The 24,491-nt window shown below is 39.6% G+C and overlaps 1 protein-coding gene across 5 annotated transcripts in view; it reads left to right on the forward strand.

Moving 5' to 3' along the window:
* TRIO (trio Rho guanine nucleotide exchange factor) overlaps positions 1 to 24,491 on the forward strand; it is a 265,761-nt gene that overhangs the window by 87,125 nt on the left and 154,145 nt on the right. For 4 of the 5 annotated variants that reach the window (XM_075142475.1, XM_075142469.1, XM_075142470.1 and 1 more), the window contains exons 3-8: positions 393 to 507; positions 3,883 to 4,075; positions 4,694 to 5,206; positions 8,253 to 8,375; positions 20,377 to 20,568; positions 23,897 to 24,028. In XM_075142475.1, the coding sequence (XP_074998576.1) occupies positions 393 to 507; positions 3,883 to 4,075; positions 4,694 to 5,206; positions 8,253 to 8,375; positions 20,377 to 20,568; positions 23,897 to 24,028 (1,268 nt within the window). The remainder of the gene's footprint in view (positions 1 to 392; positions 508 to 3,882; positions 4,076 to 4,693; positions 5,207 to 8,252; positions 8,376 to 20,376; positions 20,569 to 23,896; positions 24,029 to 24,491) is intronic. The other variant, XM_075142472.1, reaches the window with a different exon arrangement.

The following is a 24,491-nucleotide window of genomic DNA, read 5'->3' on the forward strand; positions in this document are numbered from 1 at the left end:
TTAAATTTATCTGTAAAATTGATGATTCAAAAGTTAAATATATAACAAAGCACCATTGCTGGAGATGTCACACTGCCAGTCAAACTTGAATGTGACTGTAATGTGTAAGTGTAATGCTATGGTTATTCTTTGTTTCAATTTTTTTGACAGATACTTCCTCGTTGTAGGAATTGTGACAATATGTTGATTGATACTCCCAAAATTCAATTTTAAGCTGGTCTCTAAATGGCAGTGTTGGCATTTAACTTGAAATCACTTCTTTTTTTAAGTGGACATTCATGAAACAGTGTAGGACTTAGGTTTTCCAAAAGTATTCTGAAGACTAGTTTTGCAAACAAGAATGGTGTTGTGCTGTGTTATGCTGTGGTCTTTTAACATGTTTAATTTTTCAGGTGGCAGAGATAAGCGTGGAGGTCCCATTCTAACATTTCCAGCTCGTAGTAATCATGATAGAATACGGCAAGAAGACCTCAGAAGATTAATTTCATACCTAGCTTGTATTCCTAGGTAAGTGATGGTCACTTGATAAGTTCTGAAGTTATAAAACAAAAATAAATGGAATATGTTGCAGTCCACCCACAAGCTAGAAGACTGAACGGGTTAAGAAAATGAGAAAATTCATACCAAGTTCTGTGAGTTACTGTTTTCAAACTGCTTTTTGGAAGAGACCTGAATAATTACTCTGCCTTGTAGAAGGAAGGCTGTTGGCAGAACGGCTGGCGTGCTTCAGCTGGAAGTAGTTTGTGTCTTGAAATGGTACTGCCATGCCATATTGCTGTCACTGTGTTGAAGATTGCAGATACAACTCAAAGGCTTTCAGTACATCAATAATTAGAAACGTGCTGGTCATCATTCACGATATGCCTTGTGTGGACTAAGGTCAGCACAAGACTCCTAACTGTTACTTGTATTAGATAAGTTACAGTGTCCTGATACAACACAGAAATTACCAGGAGAGAGATATGTAAAATTGCTTGTACAGGTCTCAGATAAACCTGTGGAGAGATTTGTGAAGGTACTGATATCATTGTATTGTCAACAATTTAAACTATGAATTACAATGTGCTATTTAAATAAATTGGCAGAAGTCAAATCCAGTGCTAGTGTGTGTGTATATACGCACCCATATATATATATATACATATATTTAAAAAAAAAGTTATGTAAAAAAGTTTATTCACATAGAACTTTGTTCCTAGTAGTAACAGAATTGGGGACAAAAATGATCATAAGACCCCGACTTTAGGTCTGTCGCAGAATCTGCCAGCATTTGGTGCAGTCTGGAGCAACACTGACTGTGCTTGAATATATTTGCCCATGACCTCAAGGAGCAGTTGTCATTACAGTTGAAAAAAATCCCTTGGACAACATCCCTGAATACAGTACCTTCCATATTTCTGTAATGTGTTAATTTATAGGTAGTCGTCGTTGCACCTGATGTAATCGGATGTCTGTTTCAGATTGACAAAAGTGCTTTCATAAAAATAACTTCAAGACATCTAGTTGACAGTGTGTATGGCTTTCCTTAAGAGCGATTGTTGGTAATTCAGTTATTCTAGTCTTTATTTCACTTTAAAGTGTAGGAGTGTTTAGTACTTTTTCTTTTTTTTTTGAGAGTTAACTGGGGGATTTTGGGGAGGTAGAGGAGGGAGGATGGGGAGAAGGCTTGAGATTTTTACTTCTGAAATAATTTGACTTCACATTTGAATGTTTGACATGTATTCTAGCCCTCTAGAGCTTCAAGTTACTAGAGAAGTTAATAGATAAATATGCATCAAAATATGCCCAAGAGAGTTTTCTAGAGATAATCTGGCAAAATACAGTGGTCCTCTGGCAAAAGATGTATGTTAGTTTAGCATCAATAGATTTAAAATGAAAAGACAGTTAGTGCAGGTTTTATATCTCAAAGCATGGCAAAGCTTTGAGAATAAAGGGAGCTTTATTAAAAGCAAGACTCATTTTCATACCAGTCATGTTTTAGGGACTGATCATGCAACTCTTGCTAATTAAGAAGTCCCATTTGGTCTGTCTATTAGTTATTGCAGTACTGTTACTCTACATAGCTGAAGATTTAGAGGTATTAGTTGTTTGGCAAGAGATCTAAACACTTAAGCTGATTCAGTCTCAAAATTTTACTAGTTTAACGATTTATCTGATTTAAAAATACTGCTAAACTTAAGTCATCAGTGCTGTAGTTTAGGTTTACCTAACAGATGACCTTGGCTGACTAAAGCCTTCTAGAACAATTTTTTGTGATTCTTGGCCAAAAGGGATTAATCTTTTGTTAGATGATGGGGCCACATGACAGGAGGACACATCTGCATTGTATAACATGATGAGGGGCCGCTTTGTACACCCCAGTAGACCTCATATGAATTAGTGGCAAGCACTCTTCCTCACGCGATGCTCAGTTTGTGTGGTAGGATAGGGGTGGGCTGAGCAGCACTCATGTAAGAGCACACAGCCTTTCAATAATGGGTATCTTTAAAACAGTAGTTGTTTTGTCCTTTAATGCTGTGAGGCTGTTAGAAAACATTTTCACCATGGTCAGAAAGTTGTATGTTGTAGCCTACATGTATTCCAAGCCAGTCAATTTTAATGTGTTTTCCTGCTACCATCGCCATTTTTGGCATTCCTATGGGCAGGTGGGACAGACAGCATTTATCTTGATAAACTCCTTTTTTAAATGGTGGCTTGTTTGGTTTTTTTAAACCAACTTTTAAAAAAACTCCTGAGGAACCTGCATTATCACTTTTTTCAGAAGCTCTTCTGCTCTCCTGTATCAGTCATAACTTATCTGTCATACAATGTGGCCAATGAGACTGTGTAAAGTATGCCAGTGAAGCTTTCCTACTGCTTGGACACTCTGAAAACCTCACCACATGAACTCCAGAATTCCATTTGCATTACTCACATCCCTGAAAGTGACTCATGTACTCAAACAATGGACATTTGGTCCCTTTTGATAGTCCATTGGTTATGATGCATTGGGTTTGAAATATTTTCCCTTTCCATGTTAACAAGGTCATGTGGCAAATTCTGCTGGAACAAAATCAAAGTTTCTGGTGTTGGTGGTGATTGCCGCTTTTGATCAGCAGCAAGCACTAAGGGTACAAAAGGTATTGATGAAAAGAAACTAAACCTGCCATTCTCAGAAGAGTTGCCAGAGAATTTGGGTGTAAAGTCTGATGACTTTTGGACAGCAAAATTGAGCTCAAATTTTGTAGAAATAGGTTGATGCGGTCTTCTTCGCAGCCATAAAATGCTTTCTTATTCATTAACTATCCACAAATTGATTCTGTTACAGAAGGAATTGTCAATAAAGGGTTTTTTCCCTCTCTACAGACTCTTTAACTCTCAGATAATATGGGACTAAATCTGAGACAGTTTTAAAAAGTTGCAGAAGTGGTAGGTAAGAACAGTATGCCATCTTCTGTCTTTTAGAGAATCCCCTCAGTCATTAGAAAGGCATGAATGTTGTCATCGGTAAAGTGTGTGTGTGTTCTGAAGAGTCAATTGTAAATTAATTACATATTGCTACTTCAGTAAATGGTGTGTTTAATGTCTGTGTAAGGTGAAGGAGAAACGAGACTGGAAGATGAATCACAATATAAACAATTAAAATGAAAGAGGAGATAAAGGCAGATTTTCAAATCAGCGACAGGTGTAAAGCTATCGCTCACAAGGAGTGTGGCACGGGGGTGAGAGAAGCTTCCCAAGAGGTTCAGCAGATCTGCTGTACATGTCAGCTAGTCAACAGCGAGACCCTAGGGTGCTATGGTTAGCTGAGGAGACCACGTTCATTAGGCAGTGTGGTGCAGTAGAGTGCTGTGTTTGAAGTTGTAACACTTGCTTGTTAACCTTTTCTTCTTTCTTCTGCAGTGAGGAAGTATGTAAACGAGGATTCACCGTCATTGTAGATATGCGTGGGTCAAAATGGGACTCCATAAAGCCTCTGCTGAAGATTTTACAGGAATCTTTTCCATGTTGTATTCATGTTGCACTGATAATCAAGCCAGACAATTTCTGGCAGAAACAGAGGACTAACTTTGGCAGCTCTAAGTTTGAGTTTGAGGTAATTTCCTCTATGGTATACAAATTTACATTTATTTCATGGTTTTAAATGTGCTTACTACTGATCAGATAAATTATGTTCTAGATGAGAGAAGGGGTACATTAGGCCAGTGGTGCTAGAGGGAGTGTGGTTTTCTTCATGTATTTAGGCTAGGTAGTTGTGCCTGTTGTCATTTATATTCTTTCTCTGGAATTAGGGTTTTACCCCTAATGGTAAAAAGTTAGGTTTCATCTGCTTGTTGTCTTGGTCTGCATTGTGGTAATCGTGATATCACCATCATCCAGAGGAAAGCAGCCTTGCTGTTATCCTCCTGCTGCTTTAGAATACACAAAGTCAAAACTTAATCAAAACAGTAGTCAAAAGAGTGGTTGCTGGTTTCTCCTTAAGTGTAGTGAGGTAAGAAAGAAATAAAATATTTCTCACTTGCAGAAATACCTGCAAGACAGGAGGCTGATCAGAATTGATATTTGAAAAGAAGTGTATGAGAAAAGTTAAGTCATGTGGACTTTATGAGCAAAATGATCAACTCTTACAAAGAGAAAAACAAAAACTTGAAAGAAAATTTCAAATTCATTTCAGTAGCAGCATTTTTTTTAATTTTCATTTTTATTTTTTTAGACAAATATGGTGTCTCTGGAAGGCCTTACCAAAGTAGTTGATCCTTCTCAGCTAACCCCAGAATTTGATGGCTGTTTGGAGTACAACCATGAGGAGTGGATAGAAATCAGAGTTGCCTTTGAGGACTACATCAGCAATGCAACCCATATGCTGTCCAGACTGGAGGAACTGCAAGATATATTGTCAAAAAAGGAAATGCCTCAGGACCTGGAAGGTGCTCGCAATATGATAGAGGAGCATTCACAATTAAAAAAGAAAGTCATTAAGGCCCCTATCGAGGACCTTGATGTGGAAGGGCAAAAGCTGCTCCAGCGGATACAGAGCAGTGATAGCTTTCCTAAAAAGAACTCTGGGTCAGGGAATGCAGACTTACAGAACCTTTTACCCAAAGTATCTACCATGCTGGACAGGCTGCACTCAACACGGCAGCATCTGCATCAGATGTGGCATGTGCGGAAATTGAAATTGGACCAATGTTTTCAGCTCAGGCTTTTTGAGCAGGATGCCGAAAAGGTAAGGGATTGGGGGAAGGGAGCATAAATGGGCGCTGCTTCACGGACTTGAAAGAAGTACCACGGATAACTGCAAAGAGTAATTTTTGTCTTTAGAGTTAATCACTAGCCTTTTAATGAGAAATAAAGGATTTCTTGATTGAGAGTGACTCTTAGTCTTCTGGAGTAAAGGGGATGGGGTAGTAATTCTAAGCTGTAAAGAACCAGGTGGCTCTCACCAGAGAAGATTTTAAGTCGTAGTGACTTTAAAGCTTTTGCTTTTGTAAGTTTTTGTTCCAGATAGATGCTTTTGCATGCATCAAGTGAAGATGAATGCTGTATACTTTATAAATACAGATGACTAAGGACTACATTGGTCTCCTTTTAAGCAACCCTTGGGATTTGAGTGACAGGCAGTCGACAAAGTGTGAAGAGGCTGACATGGGGAACTGCTTCATTGATGCAGGGTTTTAAGTCCCAGGCTAAAAACTGATGTATCTCTTTTGACAGTGCATATGTCATTAACAGGGGACTGAGTGATCTCAGAATGTTTCGGGCTAACCAGACCCTTCAAATGAGAAAGCCCTTGATTGTCATGGAATTTGAAGAGGAAATATGGCAGGCAGTGCGCTTTTAGATGAGCTCAAATAAGATCTATTTTCATACAGAATGGTATTGCAATCACTTATTATTATCTTGTCATCATGGAATAAATAGCTTTAAGGAAGGGTGGGGAATTTTTCTCTGGGAGAAGTAGTAACTACTATACAGATGCCTGAACTGGATGAGACCAAAGGTCTGTGTTAAACCAGTATCCTGCTCTTCTGCAGTGGTCATAAGCAGATGCATGGGGAAGAGTAAAAGCAGAGCAAACATATATACTATTTCTCCTTCCTCCTTCTTCCTCTGTTTTCTTCCCCCATACTTTCCCTTATCCTCATCATTTCAGCTCAGGGACTTTCTTTACACTACTCTTAATGGTTTCTGCTGTGTTTAAAAAAGAAATTTTTTTTTTAAAGTACCATTTAAAGTAAGTGTTTCCTGAATGGCAATAGCCGAAAATAGTAGGGGCATGTGAAGAGTTGGAAAAAATCTGGTCAAGTGAATTTAGAGTTATAAAATTATTCAGAAAATAACAAGCTGTTGGTCTAGTATAGCTCTTTAGCAACCTTCCAGCCACTTAATTACAGCATTAATTATTCTTTGTTACAGCATGAACAAAATATATTTTGGTGGTGCTCATGTGCTATTGAAAGCTATGTTCTTCATTTACTCATCTAAAAGTTGCCTACATAACTTCGGCTTTAAGAAACTCCTTGTGAAATACTTGAGCCTGTGGAGTTTATCTCTGTCCTGCCATGTGGTTGCATGAGCTCCTATCTGTGTTTTCTAGGTTCCCGATTCCAAGAATAAGTCTGTACTAAATTAACGCACCTTTCTTTCAAAATAGAGGGAAATGTTAGGCACCTCGAAATGCAGTTGACAGCAGCTGTCATACTTGGGACTTTAGTCTCTCATCAACCAGTAAAAAAGGATAAAAAAGAAGGTTTGTGTAGTATTCCAACTCACTTTTGGATTAAGGCCCTTGCCTTAATCTACTTGCAGACCTTATTTCACTGCTTGTGTCAGATTAGATTTCATAGCTCAGGGCTTCTTTATCAGTGTATGTCTGTGTGGTTTATTTAGGTGCGGGAAAGGGCTGGATCTTTCTTCGAAAAATAAAGGGTATTGGATGGGGAGAAATAAACATGTTCATTTTGGAGGACTTCCACAACTCTTTGCACGAGAAATCTGGACTGGTTCAGGAGAAGAGAAGGCAAAAAAGGGGCGAGGTAGGAGGGAATCTGATTGGAATTGCCCTGTAGGTATCTGAAGGCAGCAAAGTCAGACTACGTAGAGAAAGGTGGTGATGAGCAGGACCAGTATCTATTTTAAATAATGTTCTAACACATCTTCACTGTAGTCTAGATAAGAAACTGAAAATTTTAGGAGTATGTGATCAGCTGTCTCAGTTGTCTAAGCTCTTAAAACTTTTTTTTTTGGTTTACAGTCCTTACCATATTGTGGTCTGCTTATAATTTGATTTGTCATGTACCTGGGTGGAATAATGGTTTTGATAATATTGTTCTGTAAGCCAGCATATTTTAAAAGATCTTTAAATGAGTACTTACTGCTCATTGCTACCATTTTTTTCTGAACAATCTTTTTCAGGTTATTCAGAGAATAGGTGGGTCTTTTGAGCTGAGATATAGCAAAGATTTCAAGACCGTTGTGGGAGTGGGTGGTGGTGGTGTTAAACTTAGCCTTTTGCTGTGTTGCTTGGTCTTTGAAAACTTTGTCTTCCAGTGCCACTGTTAACATACCTATGTACCTCCATTGATGGTCATTGTCAGATCAGTTCTTTACTAAAATTTGTTTGAATATTAAAATACTTTTTTTTTAAAAAACAAAACAAAACAAATCCCCATATTTAAAGATTATCCTTAAACTTGTCTGGAAGAAGGTAGCGTGTAACTCTGTGCTCAAGTATAGTTTTTTAATTTGTTTAGCAATAGAAAAGTTGTTTTCAAATCTGCTGTAAAGCTATGAACTAAAAATATTAAACTTGCTGCTGAAGTACTTGATCAGCAAGAATGAATTTATATTTAATTTCCATGAGTTGCCATTTTCATTCTAAATTACTAAGTTGCTGACATTATAAAATGCTGACACTAGAGAACGTAGAGAGCTTGGTAACTCAGGGCTGTGCTCCAAGCCTGTTTGTTTACTATAACTTCTTTGTAGTAATGAAGCTTATGACTTTATGATTATGGCTTTACTGTAGCTTGTTGAGATAAACACCTATAGTAAAGATTTAGCAGCCTCAGCTGTTTGGTCCAGAAAATCAGATTTCAGCAATGATTTGGTTAAAATGTGTGGTAACTTAGAATGGAAAGAGCATCAGTGTTAATTTTCATGGCCTTAGACTCTTTGTCTTCTGTGTTCACAGATTTCTCACATCACTTGTCTATGATTTCTGCCATAACAAATTAGTGATTTTTTTTTTTCCCCTTAATATTTTCTTGTAGATGTTTGACTGGATCACACACAACAAAGGTCTGTTTCTGAACAGCTACACAGAGATCGGAACCAGTCACCCCCATGCAATGGAGCTTCAGACACAGCACAATCACTTTGCCATGAACTGTATGGTAAGAACAGGCCTCACTTCACAGCACTGACACGTTGTCTGTCTGCTCTGTGTTAAGGTAGAATTCGTAAATCATACACACAAATCATTCCTTCTGTTACAAGTAGTGCAAATTTGTGTATGAGCAGTGAAATTATAAAATACAAAGGAGGAAAATAAAGGGTAACCAAGTACAGAGGTACTGTGATCAAGCAACAAAATTATTTTGGCAAATGGCAGTATTCAACACAACCTCAGCACTTCTCAAATATAAGCGTCCAAACTTCTAAAACCTGGGATATATGTTTGAGTACTGCTTTGAGTCTTGTAGGACATTTCGGAGAATCATGTATAATATGGAATTTAGCATTCCATATGGAAAGAAATAGCTCTCAGGATCTCTGAATAGATTACAACTCAGACAAAAAGTTGTGAGAAGTAGCAATCAACAGCTGAGCCTGGTCTAATGATTTTCCATAGTTTTAAGAAGACACACTTCTCATTTCTGGCACAGTAAAATGGAGCTAAAACAAACAATTTTTTTGTCAAAAATCATCTTAGGATGAGCTATCAGTAGACTGCAATTAAAAATTTAGATTTTAACTGGCAGTGAGTGAAAGCTGCTTATTTTCAGTTTCATGAATTCCTGTTTGAACATGGGGACTAAATTCTCAAGTACATTTTAGGTCCTTTTCACTAGGAGGATTGGAGGTGTTTAAATAACTTTGGGAGTCTGGGCCTAAATCCAGTCCCTGGCTGTCAGCTTAATGGAGGAAGAACACTACCAGTCTTGTTAGAAATTAACATCCTTGGCGGTCCAAGGATGGGAATTGAATTAAAGTATGGTCGAAACAATCAACTCTTGCAAGAGGGTGTTTTTGCAGGACAGGACTACTAATTGTGGAAAGAGAGAGTGGCAAAATAAACTTACCTAGGTTATGTGTCTTGCTGAAATAATGGAAGGACTAGCAAGGCAGCTCTTGTGTATGGTATAGCTAGAGTTAAGGCAATAGAAGACATGAGTAGAGAAGGTACATTTTCTTCTTTTGCAACTCAGCTATGTTTGCAAAAGTTTAAAAAAATAAAAAATATGAACTTTTTGAAAAGAATAAAGCAAATGCTGGGGAACATTGTAATTAAGTTATGTAACATCATATATGCATGTAACTTTGACTGTTAGGTTTGGAAGGTATAGGTTCACTCCACGGGCATGGGGAATTACTCCTTTATGGAGTACCTCGTTGTTGCTCATTGCTCTGCCTATGAAGTAGAGCAGAAAGAAACTCACAGAAGGACAATAAGTCTTTGACATGAGATGACTTTTGGAACTTAGTAATTTTGGATGGCCTTCCAGGCAGTTTTTGGGCTTGTACTCTAAAGGTTAAATTCTTCTTCTGTCAGCCTGTTCTGGTGTTAGTCACTGTTGTCTTTTCTTCAAATTGGATGACTTTTTTTTTTTTCCCTCTCCTACTTCCGTACTGTTCAGTTGCTATCAACAGTAGGAGGCACTTGAGCATAATCCCTCTGCTCTGCTTTTGCTGTTAGTCTTTTGCTGTTAATCTCTGTTTTGCCTGTAGTAGTCAAATGCATTAATTACAGAGGACTTTTGCTTAGCCTGTACAATGATTTCTTGAAGCATGCAAGGAACAGCTTAAATTTGGGGCAAATTAAACTGTCCAAATATTCAAAAGAGGAAAAACAAGCTGCAGTTTTTCGGTGTGTTTCTGTAGCCCAAAAAAGTGGTTCTTTGGCACAGAATAGGAAAATACAAATTCAAAATGATCAGTTCCTCATTTTGATTTAAGCAGCGTTCAGATTTTCTGAATTTTATTTGGTTAAATGGCAAAAGCCTTACATGTGGATGAGGGGGAAAGATTAAACTGAATGTGACATAAAAAATGACGTGAACTGATTGAATTTTGGCAGGCCTTATTTTTCATTAGCTTTTAACTGGAAAAATGTCAGGCAATCTTAACTCCTGCAAGCATGTTCAGCTTCTCCCTGACCATTCTTCACATACACTGTGTGCTTAAGAAGCTACTATTTGTTCACTGTTCCTGTCAGTGTAACTCTTCAGTGATCAGAGTTGATTTAAGAACTCTTATGTGAATACTCTAACACTAGAGATGGAATTTAACTTTTAACCCATCTACAACCATACAAATGTATTTAATTGGATGGGTATAAGGTTTCTTATACGCAGGAGATTGTGAAGGCTTTTCATTGTGGCCCTAATTGGACCCTAATAGATCTTGCTTTCCAGGCAGTTTCCTTAGGCTCACTTTAGGTGGGGAAGGGCTGTTCAAAGGATAAATGCTGCCCAAGCAGCTAAACGCAACCTCTTGCACTTGCTCACATCTTAACCCTCATAACTGATGTTGCAGCTGCTTTTCCCAATGCAATGTGGTTGCCGCAGGGCACATGCTCCCTTCACAGCAGGTGCTACCCTCTGTCAATAGCTGGCTTTCCCATCTCCCCTTCCTTCCCAAGTAGCAGCTTGGCTTTCCGAGAGGTGCAGGAGGGCAACTTCTGCAGCTGCTTAGGCCAAACTCGGGTGAGAAAGAGTGACAGCCTTTGGGTGAGATGCCAAAATTTTAATCTGGTCTTCCGTCTGAAATGAGCCACCTGGATGTAAACCATTGTGAAAGCTACGTAGTTCCTGTCATGAACAGGAGTTGGTTACATCAAGGACAAGAGGATTTGCTGAATATTTCTTTTTTTCCTTGTAATGGCTTTCTGCCATTTTTAGAATCTGATTTTCAGGCTTACAGCACAAAGTAGTTGGAAGTTTAAACCAAATGTTGCGAAACAAAAACGTGAAGAATACATTGGGGGAGGAGATTTAACTGTACTTTCAGCAGTTTCATTAGCAAGTGATATGTCTAGAAATCTTTTGTATTCAGTATATGATAGGCTCCTGTGATTGCACTTCAAGGTAACAGGAATAAGTTAATGAAAGTCTTAAGCTTAATACACAGCCTGGTTCTCATTGCAGTGAAACTGTCCCAGAGAAAAGGTGGATAGATGCAGTGATGTGCATGCAAGATGGACATATGTTTAGTTACCATTGCTTAACACACAGGTTGATGTGGCTAAAAAGGCTGCTGTCTGAAAGATAGTTCACATGTGCAGCTGTAGGTATGTGACCTGCTATTACTGAATTCAAGAGGCTGTTCACTGATAAATGTCAAGGCTGTGTCTTTATAGGGCAAGTAGATCCCATGTTCCCTAACTGTGGGGAGAAATAAACTCACAATGATTCTGCTCTCTGAAGATAAGGATAGATTTTCAGTACAATTTAAAAAGCCTGCTTTCAGCAACAGTAAATTGCTATTGTCTAGTCCTGAGATTTATTTGAGTTAAGCAATACTCAGTTTCAGCTTGAAGTTCCTCGTTGGGTGACTAAACCAATGCTTCACTTCTCAAAACAAGTTTTTAGTACCTTTTAGGGGAGAAACTTGCAAATAAGGCATCACAGGAGTTGCAAATACAAAGTTTTTGAGCTGCAAAAACAAAGTACCCATGATTATACGATTAGTCAGTCTTGCATGCAAGAGTGGGAGAGACTGATTCTGTGTCTGTCCACTCTTTTTCCTGACATTTTCCATATGCCTGCTGGGACACAAGGGAAACAAAAGCAGTCATGTGAAATACGGGTGAGGAGGAGGTTGTTATCCGCTTGAATCTTTTCTTCTACTCTTCTTGCTAGACCGAATGGCCTTGCTTTCATTACAGCTTAACTGTGCCCCTCACTGCACTGGTGAAGGTCAAAATGATTGGAAAGAGATGTAAGCAAAAGGAAACTTTCCCTGGAGAAAGTTGACACTGGCTACTATTAAAGGGCATGCTATGATTACTTCTTGTCTCTAGGACCATCAGTAGAAGCTATGTTTATTAACCATAATCCAAAAAGTCCTGTGTCAATTGTAAGCATATTGCTAAGTTAATTAATGTTCTCCACACAGGCTGTTTGCATATACTAAACCACTTTATCAATGTAGTAATCAAATAATTAATGTCATCCAAAAAGAGAGTGCCAGAGATGGGCACTGGTGAGAGTTTTGGGAGGTTAAAATAAAAGTATGAACACACACGCTTGAATATCACTGGGTTTACAGAGTTAAAAGTTACAAAGATGACTGACTTGGCTTGACTTGCTCAAATCCAGCCACAGGGACTGGTACAAATGAAAGCATTAAGAAGGTCAGGTGAGGTAAAATAAGCTTAGCTGACAGCTAGTGTGACTTTTTCCTCTTCCTTTGTACTACTGATATATTTCACTCTTGAGATTCTTTTTTTTAAAATACATATTTTTATAACTGTCCAGAGTTGTCGCTTGAGTTAGACTTAAGCACCATGTGAATTCTAGACTGCCCTGGGTCCTCAGGGTACCTCAGGCTTCAGCAAATGAGAGAAAGACCACAGGTTGTGAATTGTGCGTTCTTTCTCAGATTGCTCTGAAATGCAGATTTTCACAAAAGACTTTGTGCAGAATGGTGAACAGTAGTAAGCTAGCTCTTCTGTCTCCGGGGGTACATGTCTGTTTTGTGTTTTTTGGTGGTGGGTGTCCTGGTTCTGGCTGGCACAGAGTTAACTTTCTTCCCAGTAGCTGGGGGGGGGTTGGTGGTGCTGTGGTTTGGGTTTGGTATGAGAGGCGTGTTGATGGCCCATTGATGTTTGGTTGTTGCTGGGTGGTGCTTGCACCAGGGACTTTTCAGCCTCCCATGCGCTGCCAAGTGCAGGGGAAGCTGGGGGGGCGGGGGAGCATAGCCGGGGCAGTTGACTCAGCTGGCCAATGGGGTATTCTATACCGTGTGATGTCATGCTCAGTATAAAAACTGGGGGGCGGTGGGGGGGGGGGCCTCACCCCCCTGTTCGCGACACGCAGTCAGTGGTTGGTGAGCAGTTGCATTGTGCATCGCCTGCTTTGTATATTCTGTTGTTGTTGTTGTTGTTATCATTGTTATTATTACTGTTCTACTTTTTTTTATTTCCATTATTAAACTGTTTTTATCTCAACCCGCAAGTTTTTCTACTTGTGCCCTTCCGATTCTCTCCCCCATCCTACTGGAGGCAGGGGGTGAGCGAGCAACTGTGTGGTGTTTAGCTGCTGGCTGGGGTTAAACCACGACAGTGGGTTTTTGTTTTTGTTTTTAAACTAATAGATCGCTCAGACGGGGCTTTCAGTAAAAATAAATAAATAAAAGTTAAGTAGTAAAATCCATCAGCTGTCCAACCAATCTAACATCCCTAATAGACAAGATAAAGACTCGAAATGGGGATGGGGCAGTAGAGTAGGTAAAATGTATTCAGTCAAGTTTTTGGTAGTTCTGAATAACCATTTAAGTTTAAGCGAACCATGGATTTGTGATGTTCTTGAAGTTCAAGGAGTGCACAGTTGTGGATCCTGGTCAGACTGGGAGGATGTTTTTTGAGTGCACATTCGTAAGGGAATCTTTCTGGTGCCCAGAGCAGTTAATGCGTAGATGCAATGTCTGGATGCCACGAACCTGAGAAGAGACTGAAAAGGCAAAATGAGTTCAGGCTATTTCCAGCTTCTGAGGAGCACTCCAAAGTCAACAAGATGAAATAGAATAGGCTAGATGTGCAACCCTTAAGAAGGAAGAAGCAAATAAACAGGTTTTAAAAAGCAATCAGCTGGTGAGGTGTTAATACAGCAACAAGTATGTTCATGTCAATGGATCATGAACTAAAGGAATAGACAGTGGTGTTACTGCAAAGAAGCAAATCTATTTCACTCTTGATACTTATTGGGGGTGCTGAACTTAAGATTGTAAAGAAATTGCTCTGATTCAGTTGGTTCTACTAGAGAACTAGGTCCAGTTTAGAGCCCCATACTTAATGTTGTAATGGGAAACATCCAGATGAAAATGACGTGGCGGTAAGGAGAGGTTGAAGGCATGGGCATCTACTATGAGAAAGTGAAGGTAAGTGAAAAGTAAGAAAGGAAAGAAGGTGGTGTTGATGTTGGACTACATAGTCTTGCAGTAAGATTCCCCAGGTCCACCATGAAAAATGTAGGAAAGAGATGATAAATTCAAAGAAAGTTAGAGTGAAATTATATTTCACTCGTTCCAGTGCTGATAGCAATGGTTAAATAGTTACCTGAGAATATTTTGAGGATCCTTGTAGTTGAAGAACAGGTTAAACATTTGCCTTAATTGTAGTCTGGATGTTGCTGAGTGCTTTGGTTTTTGGTTTTTGTTGATGTTTGGTTTTTTTGTTTGTTTTGGGTTTTTTTTGTTTGTTTTGGGTTTTTTTTTCCTTCCAAGGGAAGAGATCAGGTGACACCTTTAGTTTTCTTGCAGCTGTCATGTTTGAAGTTTGGATTCCCAAACTGAGCGTTTTACTGTTGCTGCAAGAGCGAGAATAGAAGAGATGTTAGAAAATATTTAAATGATTAAAGCAGGTGTTATTTCATACATTAATGCTACACCTTGTCTTGGTGGCCATTTGTGTGTGAAGTGGCAGATGATTTGGAAATTCCATTGCTAAAATATTTGCATCACAGACGAATAGTTCAAACTCACTACAGTCTATATAGAGATGTCAGTTATGATGCTTATGGACCATGTCACTGAGATGGTTGTTTTTAACACTGAATGCTTAATAGTCTCTGTGTCAGAAAATAACTGTTTGAAATCTTAGAGCTAAACAAACATTTTCTAAATGGGTCTGGGAAAATCAGGAAATAAAATAGAACCTTCAGGGCACCTGCCAGCTTTATTTTGTGTTGAGTGTGATAGAAGTTCAGTTAAGCTGGCAGGCTGTCACCTATATTTTCCCCTGTGTACTTGCCTTTCAGGCACACACCAAAGAATGACACAGTGCACTACAGCTTGTTTTAGGCTACCAATCTGTGTTGCCTTGCTGAGCAATGCTTTTTTATATGTACGCTCCCTTTAGGGAATAATTCTGCAATGAGGAGCTTTCCAGATACTGTAAGGTGTCTTTTCAGCTTCTGGCTAAAGGGTATTGTGAGAGAAAATAATTGTATTAAGTACCTTTGTGTACTTACTATATGTACTGTAATACAGTAACTTGAATTGTTCCATTTTTAATTTTGTTACAATAGTCATATATAACACAATGAAAGAAATGCAGTATCACTTTAGCCTTTCACTTTTTAGACAGTTGATACACATTTAGTCGTTGCAGATGTTTCATGCAGATTCACATGATGTAAATAAGATGGCTGAATAAGTCTTTCACAGTTATTACCTGATAGCTGTTGCTTCTTTAACTAAAACCAGGATGTAAATCCATGCAATGAATAAGACGTCAGTCCCTGGGGAGTAAGCACCAGCTTACTTATAACAGTGCTTCTCAATCAGTATGCAAAATATGCATTTGTCGTATAATAAGGACAGTGGACCTGCCTGTCCTTTTAGAAAATTGAACAAAATTTGTTAACCTTCTAGGATCAGTTAAAGACGGTCCAACTGCAGTGAGTTGCTATTTGAGATTCTTTTCCTCCTTAACTAAATCTGTCTCTTTTGGGCCATTGCATTCTAAAATACTGATACTTAAACCTTTAGTAGATATATCAGGTAGTGAAGGATATGATAGTGCGGGAAAAAAATAGATTGAGATTATTGTAAGATTTTTTTTTTTGAGGAAAGGAATGTAGTATACATAGCTTGGAAAGTGTTCAACTGTCAGCATATTAATTCATATTCATATTGCTACAGGGAGTATTCTTCCACACTTATGAAGCCAGATTGCTGTGGGAAAACGAATGCATTTTAACCACAGCTCCGTTTTGATTTGTTTAATTTCACATTTATAGCACCTTGTCCTTCATATCTAACTGATGTTCCAGAATTTTCAAAATTCCTTTATTATGATACATAAACAGTTCAAATGGCAGTCTAATATAGCCTTTATTCTTTTCTCTTTTAACACTTGTTTTTTTCACACCACTGTAAAGACCATGTAATGGCTTTCTGATTCATTTAGCAGTCTCGTATTTATGCTACATACATTTTAATAGGCCTAAATGCTCTCCAGTCTTTTAAAATTTGTTGGAAATAGCACTTATGTTCTCATCCAGTTGTTCGGTTGTGCTTAAGAGGAGAGCACAGATGTGTGGGATAACCTAAAAAATGAAAAGGTAGTATTGTGCAGGAAGGAAAAACAGCCAACGTGACACTGCTGTGCACAATTTATTAAGTAGATGTCATGCTTTAACCCGGCAGGCAACCAAACACCACCCAGCCGCTCACTCACTCCCCCCACCCCAGTGGGATAGGGAGAGAATCGGAAGGGTAAGAGTGAGAAAAACTCGTGGGTTGTGATAAAGACAGTTTAATAGAACAGAAAGGGAAGTGAAAATAATAATAATGATAGAACATACAAAATGGGCGTACCCGTGGAGCAATGCCCAAAAAAACAGCGATCGCTACTTCCTGGACGTGCCTACCATTCATATGCTGAGCATGATGTCACATGGTATGGAATATCCCGTTGGCCAGCAGGGCCAGCTGTCCTGGCTATGGTCCCTCCCAGCCTCTTAGGCATGGGAAGCTGAAAAGTCCTTGACTAGCAGGGTACTTAGCAACAACTAAAAACATCAGTGTGTTATCAACGTTCTTCTCATACTGAATCCAAAACACAGCGCTAGGACGAAATTTAACTCTATCCCAGCCAAAACCAGGACAGTGGACCAGCTGAGGTGTAGGCTTGTCAGGTATGCTTCTGCTTGCATATGTGCATACAGTTACAATTAATAGAGACCTGTGCCAATTACCACTCAGATGTATCAGCACAGTGAAGCCTGGAGGAACTGCAACACTTGTTCCAGCCAGTCAGTGTCATACTCTGGGCAGTGGCTCGACGCCAACGTGGAATGGTTCCACCTCAGATGCTCAGCATCTACGCAGCGTTGGGTGTCCATGTGCCAGCGTTCTCCCCTGACCTCTCTTACTGGCAGGACTATAGTCAGATTTTGGCACAGGCTGCCCATTACATCTCTCAACAGTAATATAACCATACAGTTTTCCATATTTCCATATTTCCACAGTTAACCATCAGCAATTTCAGGTTTTGTTCTTATGTCACTTGTTGATCTGTGGCCTTTACTGAAGCTTGTTGCAGTCAGTTCTGTCCCCCCTGGCTCACTGGACTCAGGTCCTCTACCCTTGATCGGGGAAGGTTGCAATGCTGCTGCTGTCAGGTAGCTAACTGCTCCGTGGCATTTCCTGTGTGCTGGCATTCCAGAAAGCACTGCGTGGACAAGAGGGAAAAATATTTCACTGCAGAATGTTGAGATTTTAATGGTGTTTGTTTTCTTCCCAGCTGTTCTGTGTGATAAGTGTTTGGTAGTTTGGCCCCACATGTAAATTTTTAGGATATAGGCAAGAACGAGTGCAACTAACAGAGGTAGCCAATGGACGGAGCAGTTTGTGCTGCAGTTCATGCAGAAAGGGCCAGCAACTCTGCTCAGAACAGCATCCATGTCCTCGGCAATGGTGGTGATGCGCCCCAGGGCACAGTCCCCAGCTACTGCTGGACCGATTATCCCTGTAACATCAGAGGCCTCAACCCAGAGGGAGCTCCAGAAGGAGGACGAAGCTCTGCAGGTCCGGGGCTGCAGAGAATGCCTGTGGCCTCTTGCCAAGGCTCGGGCAGCAGGAGATGGTTTCCTTGCCCACAGGAGGTATCCTGAGTTATTAAGGATCTGTGTCACCAAATAAAGGAGCTTCAGGAGGAGGTCAGCAGTCTGCACAGCATCAGCGATAATGAGAAAGAGATTGACCAGATCTTTTCCAACACTCTGCAGCTTCAAGAGCCCAAACTACCAACTGTACTGAAGGGAGGAGGGTCAGGCAGAGTCTGGGCCTGTCTGTTTGGGAAGTGGAGACTCCCACGATGATGAAGGTTGGAGGATAATGGCTTCTGGCACTAGGAGGAAGGTTTCTGCTCCACCTGAAGATATGCAGCTACAGAATAGGTTCACTGACCTCATGGCTGATGAGGAGCTGGGAGCTGTCAAATAAAGTATCTGTGCCATCTGAGTCTAAGCCACACAGGAGCACCAACAGGAAGACGTGAGCGACAGTAATGGGAGACTCCCTTCTGCAGGGAACAGAGGCCCCCATCTGTCAACCTGACTCATTCTCTAAGGAAGTTTACCGCTTGCTGGGGACTTGGTTTTGGGATGTTGTAGAAAGACTGCCAAAGCTTGTCCAGCCCTCAGACTATTGCCCCCTGCCGCTTTTCCGTGTGAGCACCGGTGATACTGCCAGGGGTGACCTGGAAAGTCTCAAGCGTGACTACATGGCTCCAGAGGCAATGGTCAAGCCCAGGTGGTTTTCTTCTCAGTCCTGCTGGTGAGAGGATAGATGAATCCTGCAGGTCAACAACTGTTTACACAGCTGATGTTGGTAACAGGGTTTTGGTTTGTACAACCATGGGACCCTCTCTCTTGAGGATCAAGGATTGCTATTCGACTAAGTGGGGCAAAAGTACCTTTGCCAGCAGGCCGGACAACCTGATAAGAAGAGCTTTAGTGTAAGAATGATGGGAGAAGGAGAAGAGGACCAACAATCAAGTGAGAAGTGGTGGGCTGGGTTGGCAAGCAAAGGGTCTGCTGTGAATTGAACAAAAGGGACATTGTAATCAACAAATAGGGCTGAACTGGGGGTTGCTCCAAATGTACACACACAAATTAGGACGTGCCTACAGGACAGCATTATGTGGAAAGCTCTCATTTCCTTTCTGGGAAGTGACCATGACCAAGTTCTTCTCTGAAGTACCTGTATGGCAATCTTGTGTTGTACAAGGAGAGGCTGAGAGAGCTGGGATTGGTTACCCTGGATAAAGAAATGCTTAGGGATCTTACGTATATAAAAATATAAATCTGATGGGAGGAAATAAAGAAGACAGAACCAGACTTTTCTCCATGGTATCCAGTAACAGAACAAGAGGTAATGGGCACAAGTTAAAATACAAGAAATTCCATTTAAACATAAGAAACACTGGAACAGGTTGCCCAGAGAGATCGTAGTCTCTCCATCCTTACAGATTCTCAAAATCCCACTGGACGTGACCCTGAGCAACCTGCTCTGATTGAACCTGCTTTGAGCAGAGGAATTGTACTTCATGATCTCCAACCTCAACAATCCTGTGATTCCAAGAACTTCATTCCAGATTTATGAGAGTCAGCCCAATGGAAGGAAGTGTCAACTCAGCATTATATACATGTAGCTCTGGGAGAGCTACTCAGAAACCATTTGGTGAAGTTGTTCTTGTTTCTGGCTTTGCAGGAATCAGAAGCTCTTGATTGCTTCCTTTGAAAAATATTGTTTGTTCATACAGAAACAGAACAGGAAAGATTTTAGACACTTTAGGCCAAAATGCATATATGAGCTAAAAGGAAAGAAAGAAAGAGCGACTAAGAGCCATCAGTGAGTAATGCCAGTATGCTAGAGAATCCTTCTGATCTTTGACCTTATTTTCTAGTTTTCAGTGCTAGCTCTGAGGCAATATAGTGGCAAGAAAATAAAATCTAAAACTGTTGAACTCCTTAAAACTCAGAGTTCTGTATTCTGTTACTTAAAAAGTAGAAATACTTTCAGAAGTTGATGTAAATATTTGTAGAGTGATGTGGCACACATGCATACCATGGATAGATCAAGTGCTTACTAATTATATTGTGTGTGTATGAATGTCTTGTTGACTTGAACATCTGTAAACATTCTTACTGAGGCTATTGCAAAATATGGTTAGCTTTTCCTCTTCATTGTAATAATGGGTCTTCATATACGGCTTTGTTTAAACTGACTGTTAACATTCTCTTGAGTTGTCCTTCTCCCTTGTCAGTAATACAGATGGGCTGTTACATTATACACCTAGATTCCAAAGTTAGGCATGCACAAACTTGGCAAATAAAACCAGTCTATTAAGCAGTACTGTAATAAAGAAGAATTTCATAGACGTATACCTCTGTATTTAAGTGGTCTGCTAACTTCCACTAATTTTTCCTTCCTTCTTCTCCATAGAATGTGTATGTAAACATAAACCGCATCATGTCAGTAGCAAATCGCCTGGTCGAGTCTGGCCATTATGCTTCACAGCAAATAAAACAGATTGCTAGTCAGTTGGAGCAAGAATGGAAGGCATTTGCTGCAGCCTTGGATGAACGTAGCACATTACTGGATATGTCCTCCATCTTCCATCAGAAAGCTGAACAGGTTAGTGAATGGGGAGGGCACCAACAAAAGTTTCTGTGCTGGAATGGTGAGTTGTACTATTTGCTTTTGATTTAGACAGAAGTATAAGAGAGTGATTGAAAAGGTTGGCAAGAAAGTCAAGAGCATTCATTTCTGCCGATTTCAGCTGATACTCAAACAAAAACTTGTTCTCCTCAGAACAGCCTATTGCCCTTATCAATGCAAGATAAAACTTAGCCAAATCAGCTATATGAATCAAAATGAAGTGGACATAAATGCTTAACTATATGAAGCTTTTAAGTTGAAAGAAAGAAAGGAAAAAAATTAGTATAGTAAGTATCAATATAATGCCTTTCGTACATTCAGAAATCATCACTTGTTCTATTGTCCTTACCACTCCACCCCAATTAGTCCTTGAGTGTCAAGATTTAACTCATAGTAATTACATATAGAAAACTAAGTTGAACTGGACTGAAAGTTGAGAAGTTAATTAACTGTCTTCTGAATCTGAAATTGTGGTGGGAGATGTTTACTTATTATCCCATAAGAGATTCCTCCTATATTAAACAAAAATTTTAGCTTTAGGCCTATACCAATTATTTTAATTAAGTCATTAACCGTGTGTAACTGCCAGAGAGGAGGTATATGTAGGGGAAATAGGAATAAATATCCCCAAGTTAATAGTCTTGATGGTGAAAGCATGTTTTCCCCTCAAGGGAATTCAGTTCTGAAGGAGTATGTTGTTGAGTCACCCATTGATATTATAGACTGTCTGCTCTGTACATCTCTGGTGAATTTAGAGAACAGAGGTTCTTGGATGGTTATGGCTGACTGAAGCTCTGGTGTGCTGTATGGCTGCTGTAGACACTTTTCTTTCCATTTGCCTTGCTAAACTGGATCCAAGAAAAGGCCTCATATCTGATATAACTTTAATTTGGAATAAATGAAGGACCCACTTGGGAGTTGATAACTCCAGAAATAGAGAGAGGCAGCACACTTTAAGAAGTTTTTTTCCTGATTTCTACCACACAGATATTCAACTTCATAAATGTCCAGAAATTAGAAATATGAATGTATTAAGATGCAAATACACATTGCTTTTCATTATGTTAGTGGTGACATTGGTTTACCTTAGTTTGTCTAAGGACAGTTAAAGTATATAAACTGATGCCACTATAGTAAGTATTTTTAGCAGGTTTTACAGAAAAGACACATAAAAAGGAGATGAAGGAATTGTTTTCTGGTATAAAAGTCACCAACCAGCTTGAAGCATTTGATAGACACGGTGTGGTACCTTATCAGTATTGATGCTTTTCTAATTGCTTAGGTTATTCAGGTTTACATTTAAGCACTGTCAGCCATGCTTGTAGGAGAGAGATGGTGAAACATGAACAGTTAGGTATACCGTGACTCAAATGCTGTCCTTTTTCGTAAGAAAATGACGTTTATCAGAAGCGAGGGGAGTAAATTTTGTGTGTGTGTGCTGGGCAACTGTGGTGAGGTCGGTGTTACCTTCTTCAGCACTAAATGTAAGTGTAAACAGGAGGAAAGAAGAATGAGAGAAAATAGTGCAGCATCTACTGGGATTAATTTACTTTTTAATTGCTCCTTCTGTGGTTTTCATTTTATGATTAACTGTGATGGATTGTCATAGTTGCTTTGTAAGATACCTGGCTGTGATATATTAGCTGTTTCATTAAAAGTGGAGAGTGAGTTCAAGGAAAGAGGGTTTGGAATGAGAGGAATGACCCCTTTAGAGACTGGTGATGCTTGACCTACAGAAAAAGATGATTAAAAAATAAGCAGCCAAAGAAATAACACACCCTTCTTGAATGCATGTGTTCCCTTGCAAGTGACAGGTAAGTGTCGCTGCCTACTGTCAGACACAGTGAAGACTGCACCCAGCTATCAGTGCCTGCTGACTGGTGCAAGAGGTGTAGCTCTGTGGTCACGCATGGAGCTTCTTTTAATGTTCAGTGCTTAATGTTAGAGGTTTTTAAAATTGTCCCTTGATGAAATGAGAATTAAATAAGAATCTTACAGTTAAGTAGTCTATCACCCTTCCTCCTAGCTTTCAAGCAATAATAAAGTACCAGAAATGGTCTGTGGATTACTTTTTCCTCAAAAGACTACGTGTGCTTCAGGAATTAAGATACACATGATGAAAGAAATGGCTTGGTCTCTTAAAACTTTTGAAACTTGAACTTGACATGAATAGAGGGCAAATTTAGTTTACAGATACCATATGTGCTTGGCTGTACTAAGTTTAACAGCATGAAAACTCCTAGAAAAACAGATTCTTTTTTCCTCTTTCCTTTCCTAGCATAACGAGGGTATAAAACTCATGCCCCCTAGCTGTCAAAAATAAGTTGACAGAACTTCTGCTGTGCATACAGCTATGATGGCAGTTTCTTGTCTGTCAAGACAGCTTAAGCTTCAGAGATAAATTGTCTGCAGAAGAGATTCTGTTGCAGTATCCTCAATTTCCCCTGAAAGGCTTGACTTGAGCAGCTATGCTGACATAGTTGTGTGCTCAAAGTTCAGTGTTAGTCCTAAGAGAACCCCGCTTAAGTTGTAAATCCCTTACATGCTTGCTGCTGTAGTAGCTTGCCAAATGGATTTCTCTTCATGTAGAAGTTAGTGCTTTGGGGACTGAGTTGTGAATTTGCTGTGCTCTAACTCTGCTTCGCTTCCTTGATGATCTCTTCCCAGCAAAAGACAACTATGGTGTGTTTCAGTGGGCAGTTCACCATTAATTCTTCAAGTGTGTATGCCTGTGCACACACATGCAAAGTAACTTGGTTTTCTCTGAAGATCTAAAAAAGGTGAGGTGATACCTCATGATACTATGAGTATCTGCACAGGGTGTTGATGGGTAAGAGCTGAGGGTCTGGACTTGAAAGTTGTAGCATGTTTTACTACTTTGTGTAGACGGGACCTTAATTGGCTTTCATGCATCTGAAATGGTAGGTGCGGAGTGAAGTAAACTTTTTCTTAGCGGCAAAGTCAAGAAAAGGAGCAAGAGCAAACTTCAAGCATCAGTATTGCCAACAGTTTAGTTGGTTCTGAAGGCTGCCAATATACAACTAAGCCTGCCTGTCTGTGAACAGCTCAAAGACTTCCATATAACTAAAAGCACAAGTATAGTCAGACTTGAATATTTGTTTCTATTCTGATAAAAGCTTCATTTTGGTCAGCTCACAGAGAAATACATTAAACATTTTTCCCTTAAAAAAAGTCTTTTCAGTGGCTGTTACACAGAAAAGGCCAGTCCTTTTCTATATTACCAACATGTGTGTACTTATTGATAGAACCCAAAATCAAGCAGAATGTTTCTTCTCTGTTGCAGTACATGAGCAATGTGGACTCATGGTGTAAAGCCTGTGGTGAGGTGGAGCTTCCCTCAGAACTGCAAGATTTAGAAGATGCTATCCATCATCATCAAGGGATATATGAGCATATTACCTTGGCTTACTCTGAGGTAAGTGTCTTGTTTGTTTCCTTAGGTTGCTGACTTGATAAAATGGTGTAATGTTAAGTTTGGATCAGGAACTGGCATCACTTGTTGCATAGTGCATTAGTTGGAAACTCAAGTGCCAGGCTTCTTTTTTAATTTAGTATGCTGGACTTGGCTACTATTGTTCAAAAGTTAAGTGTTAACTCTTCCCCTGAATCTTCTGAAAGAAATTTAAAAAGCAAGATGCAACCATCTGTGGTACAAACAACTCATGCAGTGTACTAAGTATATTTGAATTTATATTTGCATATTACTACCTTTTAATAGCAGTATGATACTATCGTTTAAACACTTACTTGAAGGGAAGCTAGCTGGGTGTTCTTTGGGAAAGTATTCTGTTGGCATGGATTGCTTTAAGTGTATTTTGAAAATCCGTGTCTGAAATTGCCTCACAAAAAAGGCTTAACCATAAAAGGACGTCATTTGA

This window comes from Calonectris borealis, chromosome 2 (assembly GCF_964195595.1).
Source record: "Calonectris borealis chromosome 2, bCalBor7.hap1.2, whole genome shotgun sequence".
Taxonomy (NCBI): Eukaryota; Metazoa; Chordata; class Aves; order Procellariiformes; family Procellariidae; genus Calonectris; species Calonectris borealis.